The 21656-nt window shown below is 44.8% G+C and overlaps 1 protein-coding gene across 1 annotated transcript; it reads left to right on the top strand.

The window, feature by feature from the left end:
- Positions 1 to 8430: 8430 nt before the first annotated feature.
- On the top strand, positions 8431 to 21089 carry LOC311138299 (uncharacterized protein; the record flags this gene model as incomplete). The annotated part of the gene is made up of 9 exons (XM_084172978.1): positions 8431 to 8725; positions 11827 to 11985; positions 12208 to 12366; positions 13730 to 14523; positions 18903 to 18977; positions 19790 to 19946; positions 20175 to 20236; positions 20408 to 20587; positions 20883 to 21089. The coding sequence occupies 9 exons, from the start codon at positions 8431 to 8433 to the stop codon at positions 21087 to 21089; spliced, it is 2088 nt and encodes a 695-aa protein (XP_084029104.1).
- Between the last annotated feature and the right edge of the window lie 567 nt (positions 21090 to 21656).

The raw sequence follows: 21656 nt of genomic DNA, 5'->3' as shown, positions 1-21656 counted from the left end.
ACACCAATTTGGTAGATTAAAAAAAAAAAATACTCATCTTGTACATTTATTTAGGCACATTTCTGGGTTAGGAAAGGATGTATGAATAACTGGTTTGGACAGCCTTGACGCAAGAAATATAGTGAATCAAAAAAGTGGTTTGATTCGTTATGAAAATTGCCACATTCAGTTCTATAACCCCATGGTAATGTTGGAAGATTAGTGTACGTAGAATTTGAATAGTGTGCCATAGTAGGCTATACCTTCCTCTATTGCCTACGCTAACCATGGAACTATGTGATGACAAGGCCAAGTATTGCGTCAAGCGTCGGGTTCAAACTGTTATGGCTTGGTCTGCGCTCCTCTCCATAACGATGTAATTAGCCTACATGTCTTTAAAGAAAAATATATCAACTGTTACTCAGTTTTTTTGGGGTATCTTTACTATGTATTTTTGACAACTTTTACTTCACTACATTCCTAATGAAAATTCTGTACTTTTTTACTCCGTACGTTTTCCCTGACACCCAAAAGTAGTCGTTACATTTCGAATCGGAAAACGGTCGGATTCACACACACACATATCAAGAGAACGTTTCTGGTCATCCCTACTGCCTCTGATCTGGCGGACTCACTAAACACACATGCTTCCTTTGTAAATGATTGAGTGTTGGAGTGTGCCCCTGGCTATAGTCAATTTTTTAAAAACAAGAAAATGGTGCCTTCTGGTTTGCTTAATATAAGGAACGTGAAATGATTTATACTTTTACTTTTGATACTTAAGTATATTTTAGCAATTCCATTTACTTTTGATAATGAAGTACATTTAAAACCAAATACTTTTAGACTTACTCAAGTATTTTACTGGGTGACTTTCACTTTTACTTGAGTCATTTTCTTTTAAGGTAATTATACTTTTACTCAAGTATGACAGTTAGGTATTTTTTCCACCGCTGCTGTTACTAATGACCCTCTTCAACAACCAAATGGCCGTGAAAGCATTTAGAGGAAGCAAATTAAGGTACAGTGGCTTGCGAAAGTATTCATCCCATTTGGCATTTTTCCTATTTTGTTGCCTTACAACCTGGAATTAAAATTGATTTTTTGGGGGTTTGTATCATTTGATTTACACAACATGCCTACCACTTTGAAGATGCAAAATATATTTGATTGTGAAACAAACAAGAAATAAGATGACAACATAAAACTTGAGCGTGCATAACTATTCCCCCCCCCCCCAAAAAAAAATCAATACTTTGTAGAGCCACCTTTTGCAGCAATTACAGCTGCAAGTCTCTTGGGGTATGTCTTTATAAGCTTGGCACATCTAGCCACTGGGATTTTTGCCCATTCTTCAATGCAAAACTGCTCCAGCTCCTTCAAGTTGGATGGGTTCTGCTGGTGTACAGCAATCTTTAAGTCATACCACAGATTCTCAATTGGATTGAGGGCTGGGCTTTGACTAGGCCATTCCAAGACATTTAAATGTTTCCCCTTAAACCACTCGAGTGTTGCTTTAGCAGTATGCTTAGGGTCATTGTCCTGCTGGAAGGTGAACCTCCGCCCCAGTCTGAAATCTCTGGAAGACTGAAACAGGTTTCCCTCAAGAATTTCCCTGTATTTAGCGCCATCCATCATTCCTTCAATTCTGACCAGTTTCCCAGTCCATGTCAATGAAAAACATCTGCACAGCATGGTGCTGCCACCACCATGCTTCACTGTGGGGATGGTGTTCTCGGGGTGATGAGAGGTGTTGGGTTTGCGCCAGACAGCATTTTCCTTGATGGCCAAAAAGCTAAATTTTAGTCTCATCTGACCAGAGTACCTTCTTCCATATGTTTGGGGAGTCTCCCACATGCCTTTTGGCGAACACCAAACGTGTTTGCTTATTTCTTTCTTTAAGCAATGGCTTTTTTCTGGCCAGTCTTCCGTAAAGCCCAGCTCTGTGGAGTGTACGGCTTAAAGTGGTCCTATGGACAGATACTCCAATCTCCGCTGTGGAGCTTTGCAGCTCCTTCAGGGTTATCTTTGGTCTCTTTGTTGCGTCTCTGATTAATGCCATCCTTGCCTGATCCGTGAGTTTTGGTGGGTGGCCCTCTCTTGGCAGGTTTGTTGTGGTGCCATATTCTTTTCATTTTTTAATAATGGATATAATGGTGCTCCGTGGGATTTTCAAAGTTTCAGATATTTATTTATAACCCAACCCTGATCTGTACTTCTCCACAACTTTGTCCCTAACCTGTTTGGAGAGCTCCTTGGTCTTCATGGTGCCGCTTGCTTGGTGGTGCCCCTTGCTTAGTGGTGTTGCAGACTCTGGGGCCTTTCAGAACAGGTGTATATTTACATTTGACATTTTAGTCATTTAGCAGACGCTCTTATCCAGAGCGACTTACAGTTAGATATACTGAGATCATGTGACACTTAGATTGCACACAGGTGGACTTTATTTAACTAATGATGTGACTTCTGAAGGTAATTGCTTGCACCAGATCTTATTTAGGGGCTTCATAGCAAAGGGGGTGAATACATATGCACGCACCACTTTTCCGTTATTATTTTTTTTTGAATTTTTTGAAACAAGTTATTATTTTCATTTCACTTCACCAATTTGGACTATTTTGTGTATATCCATTACATGAAATCCAAATAAAAATCCATTTAAATTACAGGTTGTAATGCAACAAAATAGAAAAACACCAAGGGGGATGAATACTTTTGCAAGGCACTGTAGTTGTATCCCATGTAGAGATAGGGTTGTAAGTCACTGTAAATGAAACAATGGAATTAAATGGAATGATAATGTAGGCTATGCCAACTGAAAGACCTGGGGCCCTACTACAGACCGCTATATCGGTCCTCTAATACAGGACTAGTAAAGGCCCAGTGCTTTATTACTTTATCCCACGGCTATGGGTGTATCTGTAGACACAGCTCCGCCACGCCTTCATTTCTTAGATCTCCACCCCGAACGAATAGCAGGTGGTTAGCTTAAATTCAAGATCAGAATACGCACGGAGAGAAAAGTGCATAAAAAGCGAACGTTCCATTTACGCATGCTTATCTCGGGTCGGAAACTGAAATCCGTTTTACCTCATTTTTACCAGCATGTCACCTCTGCAACTAGAGGCGACAAAACTCTAGATCACTTTTACTCCACACACAGAAACGCATCCAAGGCCCTCCCTCACTCTCCCTTTGGCAAATCAGACCATAACTCTATCCTCCTGCTTCCTGCTGACAAGTTAAAACTCAAACAGGAAGTACCAGTGATACGTTCAATAAGGAAGTGGTCCGATGAAGCGGATGCTAAGCTACAGAACTGTTTCACTAGCACAGATAGGCATGTGTTCCGGGATTAATCCGATAACATTGAGTTTACCACATCAGTCACACTCCACATTGCCCTCAGCAACCTGGACAAAAGGAATACCTATATAAAAAATGCTGTTCATTAAATACAGCTCAGCATTCAACACCATAGTCCCCTCCAAGCTCATCACCAAGACCCTGGGACTGAACACCTCCCTCTGCAACTGTATCCTAGACTTCCTGACGGGCCGCCCCCAGGCGGTGAGGGTAGGCAACAACACATCCGCCAACACATTAGTCCCCTCCAGTACTCCCCGTTCACCACGCCTACATGGCCTTGCACGACTCCAACGCCATCATCAAGTTTGCTGACGACATGATGGTAGTAGGACTGATAACCGATGACGACGAGGCAGCCTATAGGGAGGAGGTCAGAAACCTGGCAGTGTGGTGCCATGACAACAAGCTCTCCCTTAATGTCAGCAAGACAAATGAGCTGATCATGGACTACAGGAAACGGAGGGGAGCGCATGTCCCCATCCACATCGACGGGGCAGTAGTGGAGCAGGTCGAGAGCTTCAAGTTCCTCAGTGTCCACATCACTAAGGAATTATCATGATCAACACAGTCGTGAAGAAGGGCACTACAGCACCTCTTTCCCCTCAGGAGGCTGAAAAGATTTGGCATGGGCCCTCAGATCCTCAAAAAGTTCTACAGCTGCACCAATGAAAGCATCTTGACTGGCTGCATCACCGCTTGGTACAGCAACTGCAAGGCACCGCAAAATGCTACAGAGGGTAGTGCATACAGCCCTGGACATCACTCTGCCATCCAAGACCTAGTGATGTCAGAGGAAGGCCCAAAAAACTATCAAAGACTCCAGCCACACAAGCCACACCGTTGTCTCTGCTACCGCACGGCAAGCGGTACCAGTGCACCAAGTGTGGAACCAACAGGACCCTGAACAACTTCTACCCCCAAGCCATAAGCCATAGTTAACTAAACAAGCTAAACAAGACTGTTAAATAGCTAATCCAATGGCTACCCACTGCTGCTACTGTATATTATCTATCCTGTTACGTTTACCCCTACCTATATGAACAGTACATTCGGAAAGTATTCAGACCCCTTGACTTTTTCCACATTTTGTTACGTTACAGCCTGGATTAAATTGTTTCCCCCCCCCCTCAATCTACACACAATACCCCATAATGACAAAGCAAAAACAGGCTTGGCACACCTGTATGTGGGGAGTTTCTCCCATTCTTCTCTGCAGATCCTCTCAAGCTCTGTCAGGTTAAATGGGGAGCATCGCTGCACAGCTATTTTCAGGTCTCTCCAGAGATGTTCCATCGGGTTCAAGTCCGGGCTCTGGCTGGGCTATTCAAGGACATTCAGAGACTTGTCCCGAAGCCACTCCTGCGTTGTCTTGGCTGTGTGCTTAGGTTCATTGTCCTGTTGGAAGGTGAACCTTCGCCCCAGTCTGAGGTCCTGAGCGCTCTGGAGCAGGTTTTCATCAAGGATCTCTCTGTACTTTGCTCCGTTCATCTTTCCCTCGATCCTGTAGTCTCCCAGTCCCTGCCGCTGAAAAACATCACCACAGCATGATGCTGCCACCACCATTCTTTACCGTAGAGATGGTGCCAGGTTTCCTCTAGATGTGACGTTTGGCATTCCGGCCATAGAGTTCAATCTTGGTTTCATCAGACCAGAGAATCTTGTTTGTCATGGTCTGAGAATCCTTTAAGTGCCTTTTGGCAAACTCCAAGCGGGCTGTCATGTGGCTTTTACTGAGGAGTGGCTTCCATCTGGCCACTCTACCATAAAGGCCTGATTGGTGGAGTGCTGCAGAGATGGTTGTCCTGGAAGGTTCTCCCATCTTCACAGAGGAACTCCGGAGCTCTGTCAGAGTGACCATTGGGTTCTTGGTCACCTCCTTGACCAAGGCCCTTCTCCTCCGATTGCTCAGTTTGTCCAGGCGACCAGCTCTAGGAAGAGTCTTGGTGGTTCCAAACTTCTTCCATTTAAGAATGATGGAGGCCACTGTGTTCTTGGGGACCTTCAATGCTGCAGAAATGTTTTGGTACCCTTCCCCAGATCTGTGCCTCGACACAATCCTGTCTCGGAGTTCTACGGACAATTCCTTCGACCTCATGGCTTGGTTTTTGCTCTGACATGCACTGTCAACTGTGGGACCTTATATAGACAGGTGTGTGCCTTTCCAAATCATGTCCAATCAATTGAATTTACCACAGGTGGACTCCAATCAAGTTATAGAAACATCTCAAGGATGATCAATGGAAACAGGATGCTCCTGAGCTCAATTTCGAGTCTCATAGCAAAGGGTCTGAATACTTATGTAAATAAGGTATTTCTGTTTTTTATTTCTAAATTTGCAACATTTTCTAAAAAACCAGTTTTTCGCTTTGTCATTATGGGGTATTGTGTGTAGATTGATTAGGAAATTTTTTTATTTAATCCATTTTAGAATAAGGCTGTAACGTAACAAAATGTGGAAAAAGTCAAGGGGTCTGAATACTTTCTGAATGCACTGTACATGGCTACCTCAATTACTCATTGTTATTCGTTATTCACTGTGTAATTATTCCTCGTGTCACTATTTCAATAATATTTTTTTTTGCATTGTTGGAAAAGGACCCGTCAGTCAGCATTTCACTCGTAGTCTACACCTGTTGTTTACGAAGCTTGTGACAAATAAAATTTGATTTGATTGATTTGATTTTGTCTCTACATCTCTTCTATCAGCGAATCAAAGGCCTAGCCTGCTGTGTGTCTCAGTCTGGTCTCGTAGACTAGACTTAACATGGTAAACTATGAAAATGTATGCACTCACTAACTGTAAGTCGCTCTGGATAAGAGCGTCTGCTATATGACTAAAATGTAAATGTAAATGTAAAGCCAAGACATTCAAATTAGTATGATATGTTACCTTTACTTAAGACAAAAATGAAAGGAGGGTGCGTGTTCGAATCTCGTCACGGACAACTTTAGCATTTTAGCTAGTTAGCAACTTTGCACCTACTTACTACTTTTTAGCTACTTTGCACATCTTAGCATGTTTGCTAACCCTAACCTTAACCCTTTTAGCTAACCCTTCCCTTAACCTTAAACCTTTTAGCTAACCCTTCCCCTATTCCTAACCTTAACCTTTTAGCTAACCCTTACCCTAAACCTAACCCTTTAACCTAACTCCTAACCTTAACCCCTAACCCCTAGAGCTCGCTAACGATAGCATTAGCCACCTAGCTAACGTTAGCTACAACAAATTGGTATTCGTAACATATATACGATTAGCAGATTTGTAACATATTTTACAAATTGTAATTCGTAACATATTGTACGAATTGCAATTCGTAACATATCATACAATGATGGACATCCACAAGTTAATACATACCACACGAACCCGTAACATGTCATTCTAAATGGAGCGTCTCGATTTACTAACAGAATAATACGAAATGCTCTGAGACCAGGTTGCATCTCTACAGCTCTTCTGTCAGCAAGTCCAAATTGTGGGTGTGTAGCAGTGCAATTGGTATAATTTATAAAGGCCGGTTCTTCTAGTTTAAACTAATCACTGCACCCTTGCTATCATTTACACTAAAAAATATATGACTGTCAACATTTAATTCAGACCACAGGGTTGACCTCTGAAGTGTCACTGTTAACATTGTGTGACATACTCTGACGGGTGCTTATGCACAGACAGGCGTTGTCATATGCCGCGTTCAAGACAACTCGGAAATGTACGACTTGGACACTCGTTGAAGAAAGATGAGGCCCGAGTTTCCCACTTGGAAAATATCAGAATAGACCAATAGGAAGCGCTACACAAAAAACGTGGATACATTTGAACTCGGAGGTACCAAGTTTCCGAGTTGTCTTGAAAGCACCATAGTCGCAGCATCTGTCACAGCGAGCCTGTCTCCACGCACACAGCGCTCAGAGAGATGCAGATAATCGTGAACCGGAGCTTCCAAGTTCAGACGCTTATCACGCGTAGCGCTCCTCCTAACCAGCCAGACAATATGCGATGACTTGCGTTCTCTCTGCCCGCTACAGCTGAAAAACAACGATTAATAACAATTCTTAAATAGTCAGGAATTGTTTTCGCTGCAGTCATGGCAGGCCTGCTTCCCCCGCTTTTATTCGGTAAGTCTTGTTTTTATTATGGCAGGTCTGCTCCGCTACTGTAGTCTAGTTACTGTTATTGGTGTCGCATGATAGCCCAATCAATGTAAGCTACGCGCTTAATCTCTTTCAATTGAATGTTGCTTGGTTGTTGAAACGTTGATACAAAATTGTATCATTTGTATTTATTTCAATTATGCTTAATCGTGTATTCTAACATGATCCTTTCTACCATGAATTCTCAAACTCAATATGACTCACTGTGTGTGAGTGTCTGCAGTGATCATAAATCATAGGCCGTGTTTTCTAATGCAATATCCACATTTTTACATTTTAGTCATTTAGCAGACGCTCTTATCCAGAGCGTCTTACAGTTAGTGAGTTTGTCCAATGTGAAGATGTCCAATGTGATGCAGTGATTGTGAAGGATGTGAAGGATGTCCAAATGCGGTGCAATGATTGTGGATGAAGGAGTGCACATGTGAAGGGTTAGGGGTCATCATACCATCTACCTTTAAAGCTCCCTACCTGCCTATGCAGTGCTGCAAAGTCCGCTAGCCTCTGTCTGCAGTCCATTCTCCTATTCTCACAGCAGCATTCTGGAGAGTATTCAAGGCTGGTTGAATAGTCATTAATCATGGTATTGACCCCCATCAGATGTACATCGCCCTTCTGATTGGGTAGGAGAAGGAGATAGACGACGTCAGTGAAAGTCCTGAGATAACTCTTCAGAACAATCAGCTAAAGTGCTGGTGTGTGTAGAATATCATTGTGCACATACACAATTGGCTAAAGATGAATATGTCTTGGGTTAAAAATGAAGAATTACACAATCAATGTCAAGTCCAATGTAATACAATGATTGTGAAGGATGTCCAATGTAATACAATGATTGTGAAGGATGTCCAATGTAATACAATGATTGTGAAGGATGTCCAATGTAATACAATGATTGTGAAAGATGTGAAGAATGTTCAATGTAATACAATGATTGTGAAGGATTTTAAGGATGTCAAATGCGGTGCAGTGATTGTGAAGGATGTGAAGAATGTCCAATGTGTTGCAGTGACTGTGAAGGATGTGAAGGATGTCCAATGTGTTGCAGTGATTGTGAAGGATGTGAAGGATGTCCAATGTGATGCAGTGATTGTGAAGGATGTGAAGGATGTCCAATGTGATGCTGTGATTGTGAAGGATGTGAAGGATGTCCAATGTGATGCAATGATTGTGAAGGATGTCCAATGTGATGCAGTGATTGTGAAGGATGTGAAGAATGTTCAAAGTAACACAATGATTGTGAAGGATTTTAAGGATGTCAAATGCGGTGCAGTGATTGTGAAGGATAGGAAGAATGTCCAATGAAGGATTGTGAAGGATGTCCAATGCAGTGCAGTGCAGTGATTGTGAAGGATGTCCAATGCGTTGCAGTGATTGTGAAGGATGTCCAATGTGATGCAGTGATTGTGAGTGAGTGCACCTACAGCAGCATCCTGGAAACTATTGAGAGCAAGAAATAGTCATTAATCATGCTATTGACCCCCATGATGGGGAAGAAGACGACAAAGTAGCGCACACACACACGAAGGATGTGGTTCCTTAGGTCCAAACCAGCTGGTTAACAACATTGCCCCTTCCAGAGCTCAGCAGGAGAGCAGAGAACCAGATGATTTCCATGCAAAGGGCTGCTATATAACACAAGGAGTAACAATGGATACAGAGGAAGTTGGCCTGCAACAGAGAGATGTCAGGGAAGGAAATAATTGGTATATACTGTGGAATCAATATTTATGAACATGTTTTTTTTTTGTTGTCATTTAGCAGACACTCTTATCCAGAGCGACTTACAGTTAGTGATAGCATTATTAATTTTTTTCATACTGGGCCCCCGTGGGAATTGAACCCACAACCCTGGCGTTGCAAGCGCCATGCTCTACCAACTGAGCTACACGGGGCCATGATCATCTATAGATCCTGTTCCAAGTAAAGGAAACAATTATATAGTATCTGTTTGGTATGACGTATTAGTGTTGTTGTTGTTGTTGTTGTTGTTGTTGTTGTTGTTGTGCGAGTATGAATTATTACAGTCAGTAGTACTTAGCCTTTCTATCAGTCATGGGTCAATGAAGTGACATTCCAAGTAACGTTTTGTGAGTGGTCATAGTCTCAGTCCTGGGTGATCTCCAAGTCTTGTCCATGAAGCTAGATGCAGAATACGCTTTGAAGCTAGATGTAGAAGCCATTACTGCGTCAGCCCCTTGGTGAAGAAGGGCTGCTTTTCCAAATGGCACTCTATTCCCTATGGTCCCTGCTCGGTAGTGCACTGTATAGGGAACTGGGGTGTCATTGGGACGTATCCAAGGTTAGACGCAGACAGCCATGTGGAAACTCAGAGAGAGTACAGAACCAGATCAGTACTATAATAGCTGACCAGTAGCCCAGAGTGAATTATGTGGTTCAGTGAAACACGTTCCCATGATGCCTTACCTTGCCTGAGACCTACCTGAAGACTTGTGTTAGCTACCTGAGCTCCAGCCTTTAGCTCAACGCGCTAACACAGCCTCATGGTGTGACTGTGAGGGACACACAGGTTCAAACCCAGTTAGTCTACAGTAACTGGCTATCTTTGTGCTGAGTCACAGAGCCTTGCAGTTACTGTAGATAAGGATAAGTAAGGCTGGCTCCTCTTTGGCCACGGCAGGACAGTGAGGTCACAGCTACATTGCATTACCAAGACAGAGGTTTAGGCTATTCCTTTTTCCCAAAACACACTTTCCAGGCTGTGGCTTTTCTTTATGCAGAGTCACACAGAGGCTTTGGAGTTAGATAAGGACAAGCCTTTACAGCTGGTAGACCTCCTATCACACTAAATCAAACACATCCCTGTCCTCTTCCTGGCGTGGCTCTGTCTGTCTGTGCTGGCTCTTCAAACACATCCCTGTCCTCTTCCTGGCGTGGCTCTGTCTGTCTGTGCTGGCTCTTCAAACACATCCCTGTCCTCTTCCTGGCGTGGCTCTGTCTGTCTGTGCTGGCTCTTCAAACACATCCCTGTCCTCTTCCTGGCGTGGCTCTGTCTGTCTGTGCTGGCTCTTCAAACACATCCCTGTCCTCTTCCTGGCGTGGCTCTGTCTGTCTGTCTGTGCTCTCCAAACACATCCCTCTGTGTGTGACCGGTTCCAGGCATACGCAAAATAAGAGGTTGCTTGGGGCCTTATCCTTATCTACAGTAACTGCAAGGCTCTGTGACTCAGCATATAGAAAGCCATGGCTAGGATGTGTGTTTTGGGAATAAGGAATACATCTCAGTCTTCTTGCCATGTGGCTGGTGAGGTGGCAGAGACACAGTGGAGCTTATATGTGACCTCATAGTTCAACGTACTCAGACAGTGTGGGGTGTGATAGCCCAGCCTGTAGTGGTGACAGAGACACAGGGGAGCTTATATGTGACCTCATAGTTCAACGAACTCAGACAGTGTGGGGGGTGTGATAGCCCAGCCTGCAGTGGTGACAGAGACACAGGGGAGCTTATATGTGACCTCATAGTTCAACGAACTCAGACAGTGTGGGGGGTGTGATAGCCCAGCCTGCAGTGGTGACAGAGACACAGGGGAGGCCCAGTGTGACCTCGTAGTTCAACATATTCAAACAGTGTGGAATTAAGCTGGTTGGACTCTAGACTGTATTAAGCCATTTGTGGTTAAGACTGGGGAGAAGACAGGAGCACATTTCTTAACAGGTTAAAGACTGACAGGTGTCACTCAAGTGCTTAGTGACTTCATGTCCATCTGTCACAGCCATATATATTATCTGATTTGAGTTATTTAGCAGACACTCTTATTCCAGAGTGACTTACAGTAGTGCATGCATACATTTTCACATACTGGTCCCCCGTGGGAATCAAACCCACAATCCTGGAGTTGCAAGTGCCATGCTCTACCAACTAAACTACACGGGAACACACACAGGCCCGATTAAGACAGCGCAATTTAACACTATGGAAAAACACAGAGACAAAGGCTATACATTTACAGTATTAACTTCTATTTGTAAGGAAATCTTATTTTAGTAATGCTTTATTTCACAGCCCGATTTAAGCTGGTACTTACCTGGTATTATCTAAGAAATGGATGGAAATCTTCTCTCTCTCTTTCCTTCTCTTTCTCTTTCCTTCTCTCTCTCTTTCCTTCTCTCTCTCTTTCCTTCTCTCTCTCTTTCCTTCTCTCGTTCCTTCTCTCTCTTTCCTTCTCTCTTTCCTTCTCTCTCTCTTTCCTTCTCTCTCTTTCCTTCTCTCTCTCTTTCCTTCTCTCTTTCCTTCTCTCTCTCTCTCTTTCCTTCCTTCTCTCTCTCTTTCCTTCTCTCTCTCTTTCCTTCTCTCTTTCTTTCCAGGCTCCACACTGTTGTTCCTGCTGTCATGTGACACCCTGCTGAGTGATGGGCCACCCACCCTGCTGTCGCCCTCCCAGCCCTCCCAGCCCTCCCAGCCCTCTCCTCTGTCCCTCACCAACCTGGACCAGGATGTGGAGGAGCAGCCTGAGATGATGACAGGTACGTTAGAGAAGTGGACCAGAAACCAGAGGGTCGCTGGTTCAAATCCTATGCCCGACAGGGAAATCTGGTGGGGCATAGGCTAGCATCAGTATCCTAGAGCAAGGTATTTTATCCCCAAACTGCTCCAGGGAGTGTGACTTGGGGGTTTGGGGGCGAAAAGACAAATGTCTGTGAACTGTAGGGAAAATGTACAATGGAGTAAAGTATTATTCTCTGTAGTTCCAGGCCCCACAGTACCAGGCCTAACCTCCCAGGGACAGGAGACGTCCTCAGGGTTCTTCAGTGAGGACAACAAGCCTCTCCAGTCCTCTGTTCATCTCTGGGATGATATCAGAGACCAAGTCAACATCACTGGTCTGGACAGGAACTCCCTCAGAGGTACGTAGACTATGTATACGAAAGTGGTATGTCCTTTCTGTCAGACATCAGAGTTCCCCTGCTATATCTTATCCACTCTTTCGTGCCAAGGACAGGAGAAGGACAGGGAAGACCTTTGATAGCGTGACATGGCAGCAGGTAATGTGTCCCAAACAGCAGGACTGGACGCTCACCACCACACGCACTATAGAAGTTAATACGATATTGCTGAAATTGGTATATTTAGGCCCAGAACTGTTTATTGTGGTGGGCTGGGCACAGGCAGAGCACTGCAGAATTATTCTACATTATGTCTGCGCTGAGAGAAAGTCGATTATGATTCCTTGCATTACGCAGAAGAAGGAATGGGGATATCATTCACTGCCCAAACAGGCACGCGCACGCCACAGCGGCAGACCCTGGGTTCAAATTATATTTGAAATAATTTAAAATACTTTATCTGTGCTTGACTGAGCTCACCTATCTTAATAGACAAATGAAATAGTCCCAAAACAGCAAACTCCGCCCATCTGGCACTCCAGGCAGGCTATAGCAAAGTATTTTAATGATTTCAATTAATTTTTGAACCCATGTCTGCACGGTGGTAGCAAACGGGATTCCATGCTGCAGATACCGGGTGGAGTCGGCTTTCAGGCAGAAAGCACCACCAGCAGTTTAGTCTCTGTAGCCCCTGTTGTTATTTAGCCTAGCTTAGCCTGGTGGTTCAGTCTATGTGCTGTCTGTAGGAGTTGGCAAGACAGCACAAACAGATCTGGGACCAGGCTATGGTAGTCAAGTCTGTTTGTGCTGTAGCTAGCTCCTCTCTGTCTGCGTTTGTTCAACGTCATGACAAACATCAACGGCTCTTGACAGAGACAGAGAAGTTACAGCACCTACAGTACAACACAGCAGCAGGCTAAATGTGATGCCAGTTGCCTTTTTAGCATTAGCTCAGTCCTCCTCTCTTTCTTAGCAATAAAGACTCTCTTCAACCCACTGAACCCAGAGATCACTGAACGGATGACACCAAAGAATCCATGTGGGACATGCTGTCACTCTCATCTTTTTAGTCCAGGACTATAGGTTTAATCTGTGTCCGGGAAACCGGTTCTATGTGTACGTCATGTTTCAGTGTGACTGACTGTAGTAATGGGGGGGGGGGCAGCCTACTGTAAATCAAGCAACACTAGGGATTGACAGTCTGTCTGTGTTGTGGATAATTCATCTGTCCCAGTCACACTGACACACGTCACAACACAGACTTCAGGAGCATTCCTGAGTTAATTATAATAATTGATAGGTTATTACAGTGTGTACTAGTAAATACCTGGTCATCTCTGTACTGTAAAAATCAAGTATTACCATTTTCTCTTGTTCGTCTCAGGTTACAGTCAGACCCTCTCCCAGTCCTCCACCTCTGCTATGGAGGAACCCAGACAGGGGAACCACACCTCTCCCTTCATGGATGCGGTGGAGAACGTGGAGCGGTTGGAGCGAGAGTCCAGCGGGGAGATGGAGAGAGAGTCCAGCGGCCTCCCCCTGGAGCCTGGCTACGACCAGAGCCAGACCCTGCCTGCCACCACCACCACCACCCCTGCTGCTGACCCTCTGGCTCCTGTAGACTCAACCACCTTAGACCCACAATATGTCCCAGTACACGGGGGTTCAGAATCAACTCCTGAAGACACATTGGAGGTAGAGGTAGCAGAGGAGGAGGAGGAGGAGGAGGAGGAGGAGAGGGAGAGTCCCAGCCCTGAGGCTGACGCCTCCACCTCCAGACCAACCCTCCCAGAGGTGGGTATCTTCCCCAGCCTTGGGCCTCTCCAGCCGGACAACACCCATACAGAAAACCAGGAGGAGGGAGTGGAGGGAGAGGAAGAGGAGGCGGTGGTCCTTGGAGGACCTAGGAGTGACTCAGGAAGAGGGGGGAGAGGAGGAGAGATCTCTCCCCTGACCACAGTCCCCTTGGCATCTCTGGCGCCCAAGGTCGACTTCACGGAGGACTCCTGGGACCGTCTGGAGGACGAGGAGGTGTTTGCTGGGAAGGAGATCCAGGAGGAAGAGAGGCAGGAGAGGAGGCAGGAGGAGGAGGAGCAAGAGGTCAGGCACGGAGGAACAGAGCTGTTAACAGAGGCAGATCTCCTCCACGGTGCACACTTCTCACAGGAGATACAGCAGGTTCAGTAGTATGTCTAATCTCTACTGTAGTGGAGGTGGTTCAGTAGTATGTCTAATCTATAATGTAGTGGAGATGGTTCAGTAGTATGTCTAATCTCTAATGTAGTGGAGGTGGTTCAGTAGTATGTCTAATCTCTACTGTAGTGGAGGTGGTTCAGTAGTATGTCTAATCTCTACTGTAGTGGAGGTGGTTCAGTAGTATGTCTAATCTCTAATGTAGTGGAGGTGGTTCAGTAGTATGTCTAATCTCTAATGTAGTGGAGGTGGTTCAGTAGTATGTCTAATCTATAATGTAGTGGAGATGGTTCAGTAGTATGTCTAATCTATAATGTAGTGGAGATGGTTCAGTAGTATGTCTAATCTCTAATGTAGTGGAGGTGGTTCAGTAGTATGTCTAATCTCTAATGTAGTGGAGGTGGTTCAGTAGTATGCTAATCTCTACTGTAGTGGAGGTGGTTCAGTAGTATGTCTAATCTCTAATGTAGTGGAGGTGGTTCAGTAGTATGTCTAATCTCTACTGTAGTGGAGGTGGTTCAGTAGTATGTCTAATCTCTACTGTAGTGGAGGTGGTTCAGTAGTATGTCTAATCTCTAATGTAGTGGAGGTGGTTCAGTAGTATGTCTAATCTCTAATGTAGTGGAGGTGGTTCAGTAGTATGCTAATCTCTAATGTAGTGGAGGTGGTTCAGTAGTATGCTAATCTCTACTGTAGTGGAGGTGGTTCAGTAGTATGCTAATCTCTAATGTAGTGGAGGTGGTTCAGTAGTATGCTAATCTCTACTGTAGTGGAGGTGGTTCAGTAGTATGCTAATCTCTACTGTAGTGGAGGTGGTTCAGTAGTATGCTAATCTCTAATGTAGTGGAGGTGGTTCAGTAGTATGCTAATCTCTACTGTAGTGGAGGTGGTTCAGTAGTATGTCTAATCTCTAATGTAGTGGAGGTGGTTCAGTAGTATGTCTAATCTCTACTGTAGTGGAGGTGGTTCAGTAGTATGCTAATATCTACTGTAGTGGAGGTGGTTCAGTAGTATGCTAATCTCTACTGTAGTGGAGGTGGTTCAGTAGTATGCTAATCTCTAATGTAGTGGAGGTGGTTCAGTAGTATGTTTAATCTCTAATGTAGTAGAGGTGGTTCAGTAGTATGTCTAATCTCTAATGTAGTGGAGGTGGTTCAGTAGTATGTCTAATCTCTAATGTAGTGGAGGTGGTTCAGTAGTATGTCTAATCTCTAATGTAGTGGAGGTGGTTCAGTAGAATGTCTAATCTCTAATGTAGTGGAGGTGGTTCAGTAGTATGTCTAATCTCTAATGTAGTGGAGGTGGTTCAGTAGTATGTCTAATCTCTAATGTAGTGGAGGTGGTTCAGTAGTATGCTAATCTCTAATGTAGTGGAGGTGGTTCAGTAGAATGTCTAGTGGAGGTGGTTCAGTAAACTATGATCATATGAGGAGTAGCCTTGCCAGGAGACTCTGGTTTGAACCCAATCGGTCTCACTATGGAACTGTGTATCACACCATATATTTTCAAATCAAATCATATCAAGTTTTATTTGCCACATGCGCCGAGTACAACAGGTGTAGACATTACAGTGAAATGCTTACTTACAAGCCCTTAACCAACAATGCAGTTTTTTAAAGAAAAAAATCAAAGAAAAAAAGTGTCAAGTAAAAAAATTAAAGCAAAGCAGTAAAATAAATTAACAGTAGCGAGGCTATATACAGGGGGTGCCGGTACAGAGTCAATGTGCGGGGGCACCGTCTAGTCAAGGTAGTGGAGGTAATATGTACATGTGGGTAGAGTTAAAGTGACTATGCATAAATAATAAACAGAATAGCAGCAGCGTAAAAGAGGGGGATTGAGTGGGTTGGGGGGGCAGTGCAAATAGTCCGGGTAGCCATGATTAGCTGTTCAGGAATCTTATGGCTTGGGGGTAGAAGCTGTTGAGAAGCCTTTTGGACCTAGACTTGGCGCTCTGGTACCGCTTGCCATGCGGTAGCAGAGAGAACAGTTTATGACTAGGGTGGCTGGAGTCTTTGACAATTTATAGGGCCTTCCTCTGACACCACCTGGTATAGAGGTCCTGGATGGCAGGAAGCTTGACCCCAGTGATGTACTGGGCCGTACGCACTACCCTCTGTAGTGCCTTGCGGTCGGAGGCAGAGCAGTTGCCATTCCAGGCGGTGATGCAACCTGTCAGGATGCTCTCGATGGTGCAGCTGTATAACTTTTTGAGGATCTGGGGACCCATGCCAAATCTTTTCAGTCTCCTGAGGGGGAATAGGCTTTGTCGTGCCCTCTTCACGACTGTCTTGGTGTGTTTGGACCATGATAGTTTGTTGGTGATGTGGACACCAAGGAACTTGAAGCTCTCAACCTGTTCCACTACAGCCCCGTCGATGAGAATGGGGGTGTGCTCATTCCTCTTTTTTTCCCTGTAGTCCACTATCATCTCCTTTGTCTTGATCACGTTGAGGGAGAGGTTGTTATCCTGGCACCACATGGCCAGGTCTCTGACCTCCTCCCTATAGGCTGTCTCAACGTTGTCGGTGATCAGGCCTACCACTGTTGTGTCGTCGGCAAACTTAATGATGGTGTTGGAGTTGTGCCTGGCCATGCAGTCATGGGTGAACAGGGAGTACAGGAGGGGGCTGAGCATGCACCCCTGAGGGGCCCCCGTGTTGAGGATCAGCGTGGCAGATGTGTTGTTACCTACCCTTACCACCTGGGGGCGGCCCGTCAGGAAGTCCAGGATCCAGTTGCAGAGGGAGGTGTTTAGTCCCAGAGTCCTTAGTGATGAGCTTTGAGGGCACTATGGTGTTGAACGCTGAGCTGTAGTCAATGAATAGCATTCTCACGTAGGTGTTCCTCTTGTCCAGGTGGGAAAGGGCAGTGTGGAGTGCAATAGAGATTGCATCATCTGTGGATCTGTTGGGGCAGTATGCAAATTGGAGTGGGTCTAGGGTTTCTGGGATAATGGTGTTGATGTGAGCCATGACCAGCTTTTCAAAGCATTTCATGGCTACAGACGTGAGTGCTACAGGTCGGTAGTCATTTAGGCAGGTTATCTTAGTGTCCTTGGGCACAGGGACTATGGTGGTCTGCTTGAAACATGTTGGTATTACAGACTCAGTCAGGGACATGTTGGAAATGTCAGTGAAGACACTTGCCAGTTGGTCAGCGCATGCTCGGAGTACACGTCCTGGTAATCCGTCTGGCCCTGCGGCCTTGTGAATGTTGACCTGCTTAAAAGTCTTACTCACATCGTCTACGGAGAGCATGATCGCATAGTCATCCGGAACAGCTGATGCATGCTTCAGTGTTGCTTCCCTTGAAGTGAGCATAGAAGTAATTTAGCTTGTCTGGTAGGCTTGTGTCACTGGGCAGCTCGCGGCTGTGCTTCCCTTTGCAGTCTGTAATAGTTTTCAATTCCTGCCACATCCGACGAGCGTCAGAGTCCTGTATTGACTCTTTGCCTGTTTGATGGTTCGTCGGTGGGCATAGCGGGATTTCTTATAAGCGTCCGGGTTAGAGTCCCGCTCCTTGAAAGCGGCAGCTCTACCCTTTAGCTCAGTGTGGATGTTGCCTGTAATCCATGGCTTCTGGTTGGGGTATGTATGTACGGTCACTGTGGGGACGACGTCATCGATGCACTTATTGATGAAGCCAGTGACTGATGTGGTGTACTCCTCAATGCTATCTGAAGAATCCCGGAACATATTCCAGTCTGTGCTAGCAAAACAGTCCTGTAGCTTAGCATCTGCGTCATCAGACCACTTTTTTATTTACCGAGTCACTGGTGCTTCCTGCTTTAGTTATTGCTTATAAGCAGGAATCAGGAGGATAGAGTTATGGTCAGATTTGCCAAATGGAGGGAGAGGGAGAGCATTTTTGAATGAGTCTCTGTGTGTGGAGTAAATGTGTTCTAGTTTTTTTTCCTCTGGTTGCACATTTAACATGCTGGTAGAAATTACAGTGAGGGAAAAAAGTATTTGATCCCCTGCTGATTTTGTACGTTTGCCCACTGACAAATAAATGACCAGTCTATAATTTTAATGGTAGGTTTATTTGAACAGTGAGAGACAGAAATGTTATAAATTGATTTGCATTTTAATGAGGGAAATAAGTATTTGACCCCCTCAGCAGGGAACATGATTTAAGTTTCCCTGCATTAAAGTCCCCGGCCACTAGGAGCGCTGCCTCTGGATGAGCATTTACCAGTTTACTTACGGCCTTATACAGCTCATTGAGTGCGGTCTTAGTGCCAGCATCGGTTTGTGGTGGTAGATAAGAGAGCTACGAAAAATATATTAATGAAAGGTTGTGATTGGTTTGACAGCCTCTTATTAACTCCCTATAACCTCCTCTCTTAATGTAACCACCAGGTGATCTGTGTGGACTGGAGCGATCTGGCTGGGAAGGGTTACGTCATCCTCGACATGTCAGACAACGTTGACTGTGTGAGTACCACAACGTGACTAACTACATCAACAAAGATATTTTTTAGGACCATAATATTGCAGCAATGTATTGCTGATGTTTCTCAGAATCATTAGTTAGGGAATAGTTCTGATTTCATAAATCTATAATTGAATCAATATGGCACGATGGGATGCCATTAGATGGTAGCCTGGTTAAACCAGCCTGAACACTAGTGAAACTATATTGAGTGTAGCGTTCAGTCTGTTTTAACCAGGCAACAGATCCAGACAACTCCATTGTTCTCCTTCACTGTGAGACAACCCAGAACCCCTTTCTGTCCTCTGATAGTCGGTCCTTAATCGCAACATCCTCCTCACCCACTCCTTGGTTGTCATGCCAACCGCTGCAGAGTCATCACAGTTACCCAGCAGGGAGGAAGACAGAAACCATCCGATCCACAGAACAACACGTTTTGGAAACAGCAGCTCCTACAAAGGAGCGTGATTCGTTCAACAACATACTCGGCAGGCAGATAGAACACTGATTTATTCAAAGTTGCATGCAATGACAACAACAGACAGCATGAGTCATCACCACCCAACCTTCTCTTTTTTCCACAGAATACCATTTTTATGTTAAACAGTTGCATATTTGTCTGTCTGTTTGTTTGTATACTCTATCCTCAGGCCCCAGATCTGTTTTTTGTTTCAGCTAGCTCCTCTGTGTCATACAACTAACTACATAGGAGTTGGCTAAAGCACAAACCAAAACGATCTGACAACAACCAGGCTACCCTGGTGCCCGTTATTTTTTCACTGTGACCTCTGACCTCTCCTGTTGTTATGTTCAGGATGAGTTCCGTGTGGAGGGTGGAGACCGGCTCTTGGAGCTGCTAGAGACAGCCTTCTCTAGGAAGATGAACAGTCCTCAGGGCTCCTGGCTCATCTCTCTCTCTAAACCCACCAGACAGGACCACCAGCTGCTCATCACGCTGGCCAGCGAACACGGTACCAGATACATCAGAGAGCTGGGGCCCACTTTCTCACTTCAGTCAAGCTCTCAAACCTGGGTTTCATAGAGATACTGTCAAATGTGGAATGTGTGATCCTGAGCCGAACTTGGTCAAATGATATGAAGATGTACATGTAGATGTCCCCCAACACTGTATTCTCAAGGGTTTGCTCACTTGTGTGCTATTTAGTAACATTTTTGTGTGATTTCTGACTGTCTTTTAGGAGTTATTGCCACCAAGGACATGCTGTCAATGTTAGGAGAAATCAGGAGAGGTCTACACGAGGTAAGATACTTCTGTTCCTGACTCTATGTAAGGTTGTAATTGGTCGGCCTGGTCTCAGTCCGTCGTGTAAACGGAATAAAAGCTAACTAATATAGCACATCTGGGACCAGGCTAGTAATTCATCTGTCTGAATGAAACTGAACTGTTCCGTGTGTCTGGTTCTGGTTCCAGATCGGTATCCGGAACTACAGCAGCGCTAGCACCTGTCACTCCAGACCCAGTCAGACGCGTAGTGACTACGGGAAGCTCTTCGTGGTCCTGGTGATCATAGGTTCTGTTTGTGTGGTCATCATCGCCTCTGGTCTCATCTATATCTGCTGGCAGAGACGCCTGCGTAAGATGAAGACTAGGGTAAGTGTAGATTTACTATTAGTGCTGCAAAGCACTTTGTGACAATGTTGTCGTGAAAAGGGCTAAACGAATAACATTGGATTGATTGATCCATTGATTGTATTATTTGATAAATGGTATTGATTGATTGATTAATCGATTGATTGATCAATAGCTTTATGACTGTAAGGATGAATTATTCTACATTTCTGATGGTGTTTATAGTGGTTGGTACTCTTTCCACGCTCAATTATTTCAAACTTTGTGGTTTGATTATGTAAAAACTGTTCCTCTTTCCTCTCCTGTCCCTCCCAAGACTCGAGGCGAGGAATTCCATTTTGTGGAGAACGGCTGCCATGACAACCCTACCCTGGACATGACGAGTGATGGGGGGCAGCCGGAGATGCAGGAGAAGAAACATCACCACACCAACGGACTGACGGCTGGGTCTGGGGGGGAGGGAGGGAGCAGTGGCTGGCAGGTCAACAAACCTAGAGGAAAGGAAGAGGACACACACCTTTAGTAGAGAGAAGAAGAGTGGAGGAGGGAAAAAGGTAGCCTGGATCCAGATCTGTTTGTGCTGTCTTGCCAACTTCTATGGTCACTGTCACATTTGGCGTGGCAAGACAGCACAAACAGATCTGGGAGTCGGACTAGGCTAGAAAGAGAACTGACGATGAAGAAGCAAAACATCAGTGTTGTGAAACTTGTGAATGCATCGGCAAAAATATAAACGCAACATGTAAAGTGTTGGTCCCATGTTTCATGTGCTGAAATATAAGATCCCAGAAATGTTCCATATGCACAAGAAGCTTATGTCTTTCAAATTTTGTGCACAAATTTGTTGACATCCCTGTTAGTGAGCATTTCTCCTTTGCCAAGATAATCCATACACCTGACAGGTGTGGCATATCAAAAAGCTGATTAAACAGCATGATCATTACACCAGTGCACCTTGTGCTGGGGACAATAAAAGGCCACTCTAAAATGTTTTGTCACACAACACAATGCCACATATGTCTCAAGTTTTGAGGGAGCGTGCAATTGGCATGCTGACTGCAGGAATGTCCACCAGAGCTGTTGCCAGAGA

This window comes from Coregonus lavaretus, assembly GCF_964263955.1.
Source record: "Coregonus lavaretus genome assembly, chromosome: 12".
Classification (NCBI taxonomy): domain Eukaryota; kingdom Metazoa; phylum Chordata; class Actinopteri; order Salmoniformes; family Salmonidae; genus Coregonus; species Coregonus lavaretus.
Note: the sequence above shows the minus strand (reverse complement) of the source record. Positions and strands in the feature narration are given on the sequence as shown.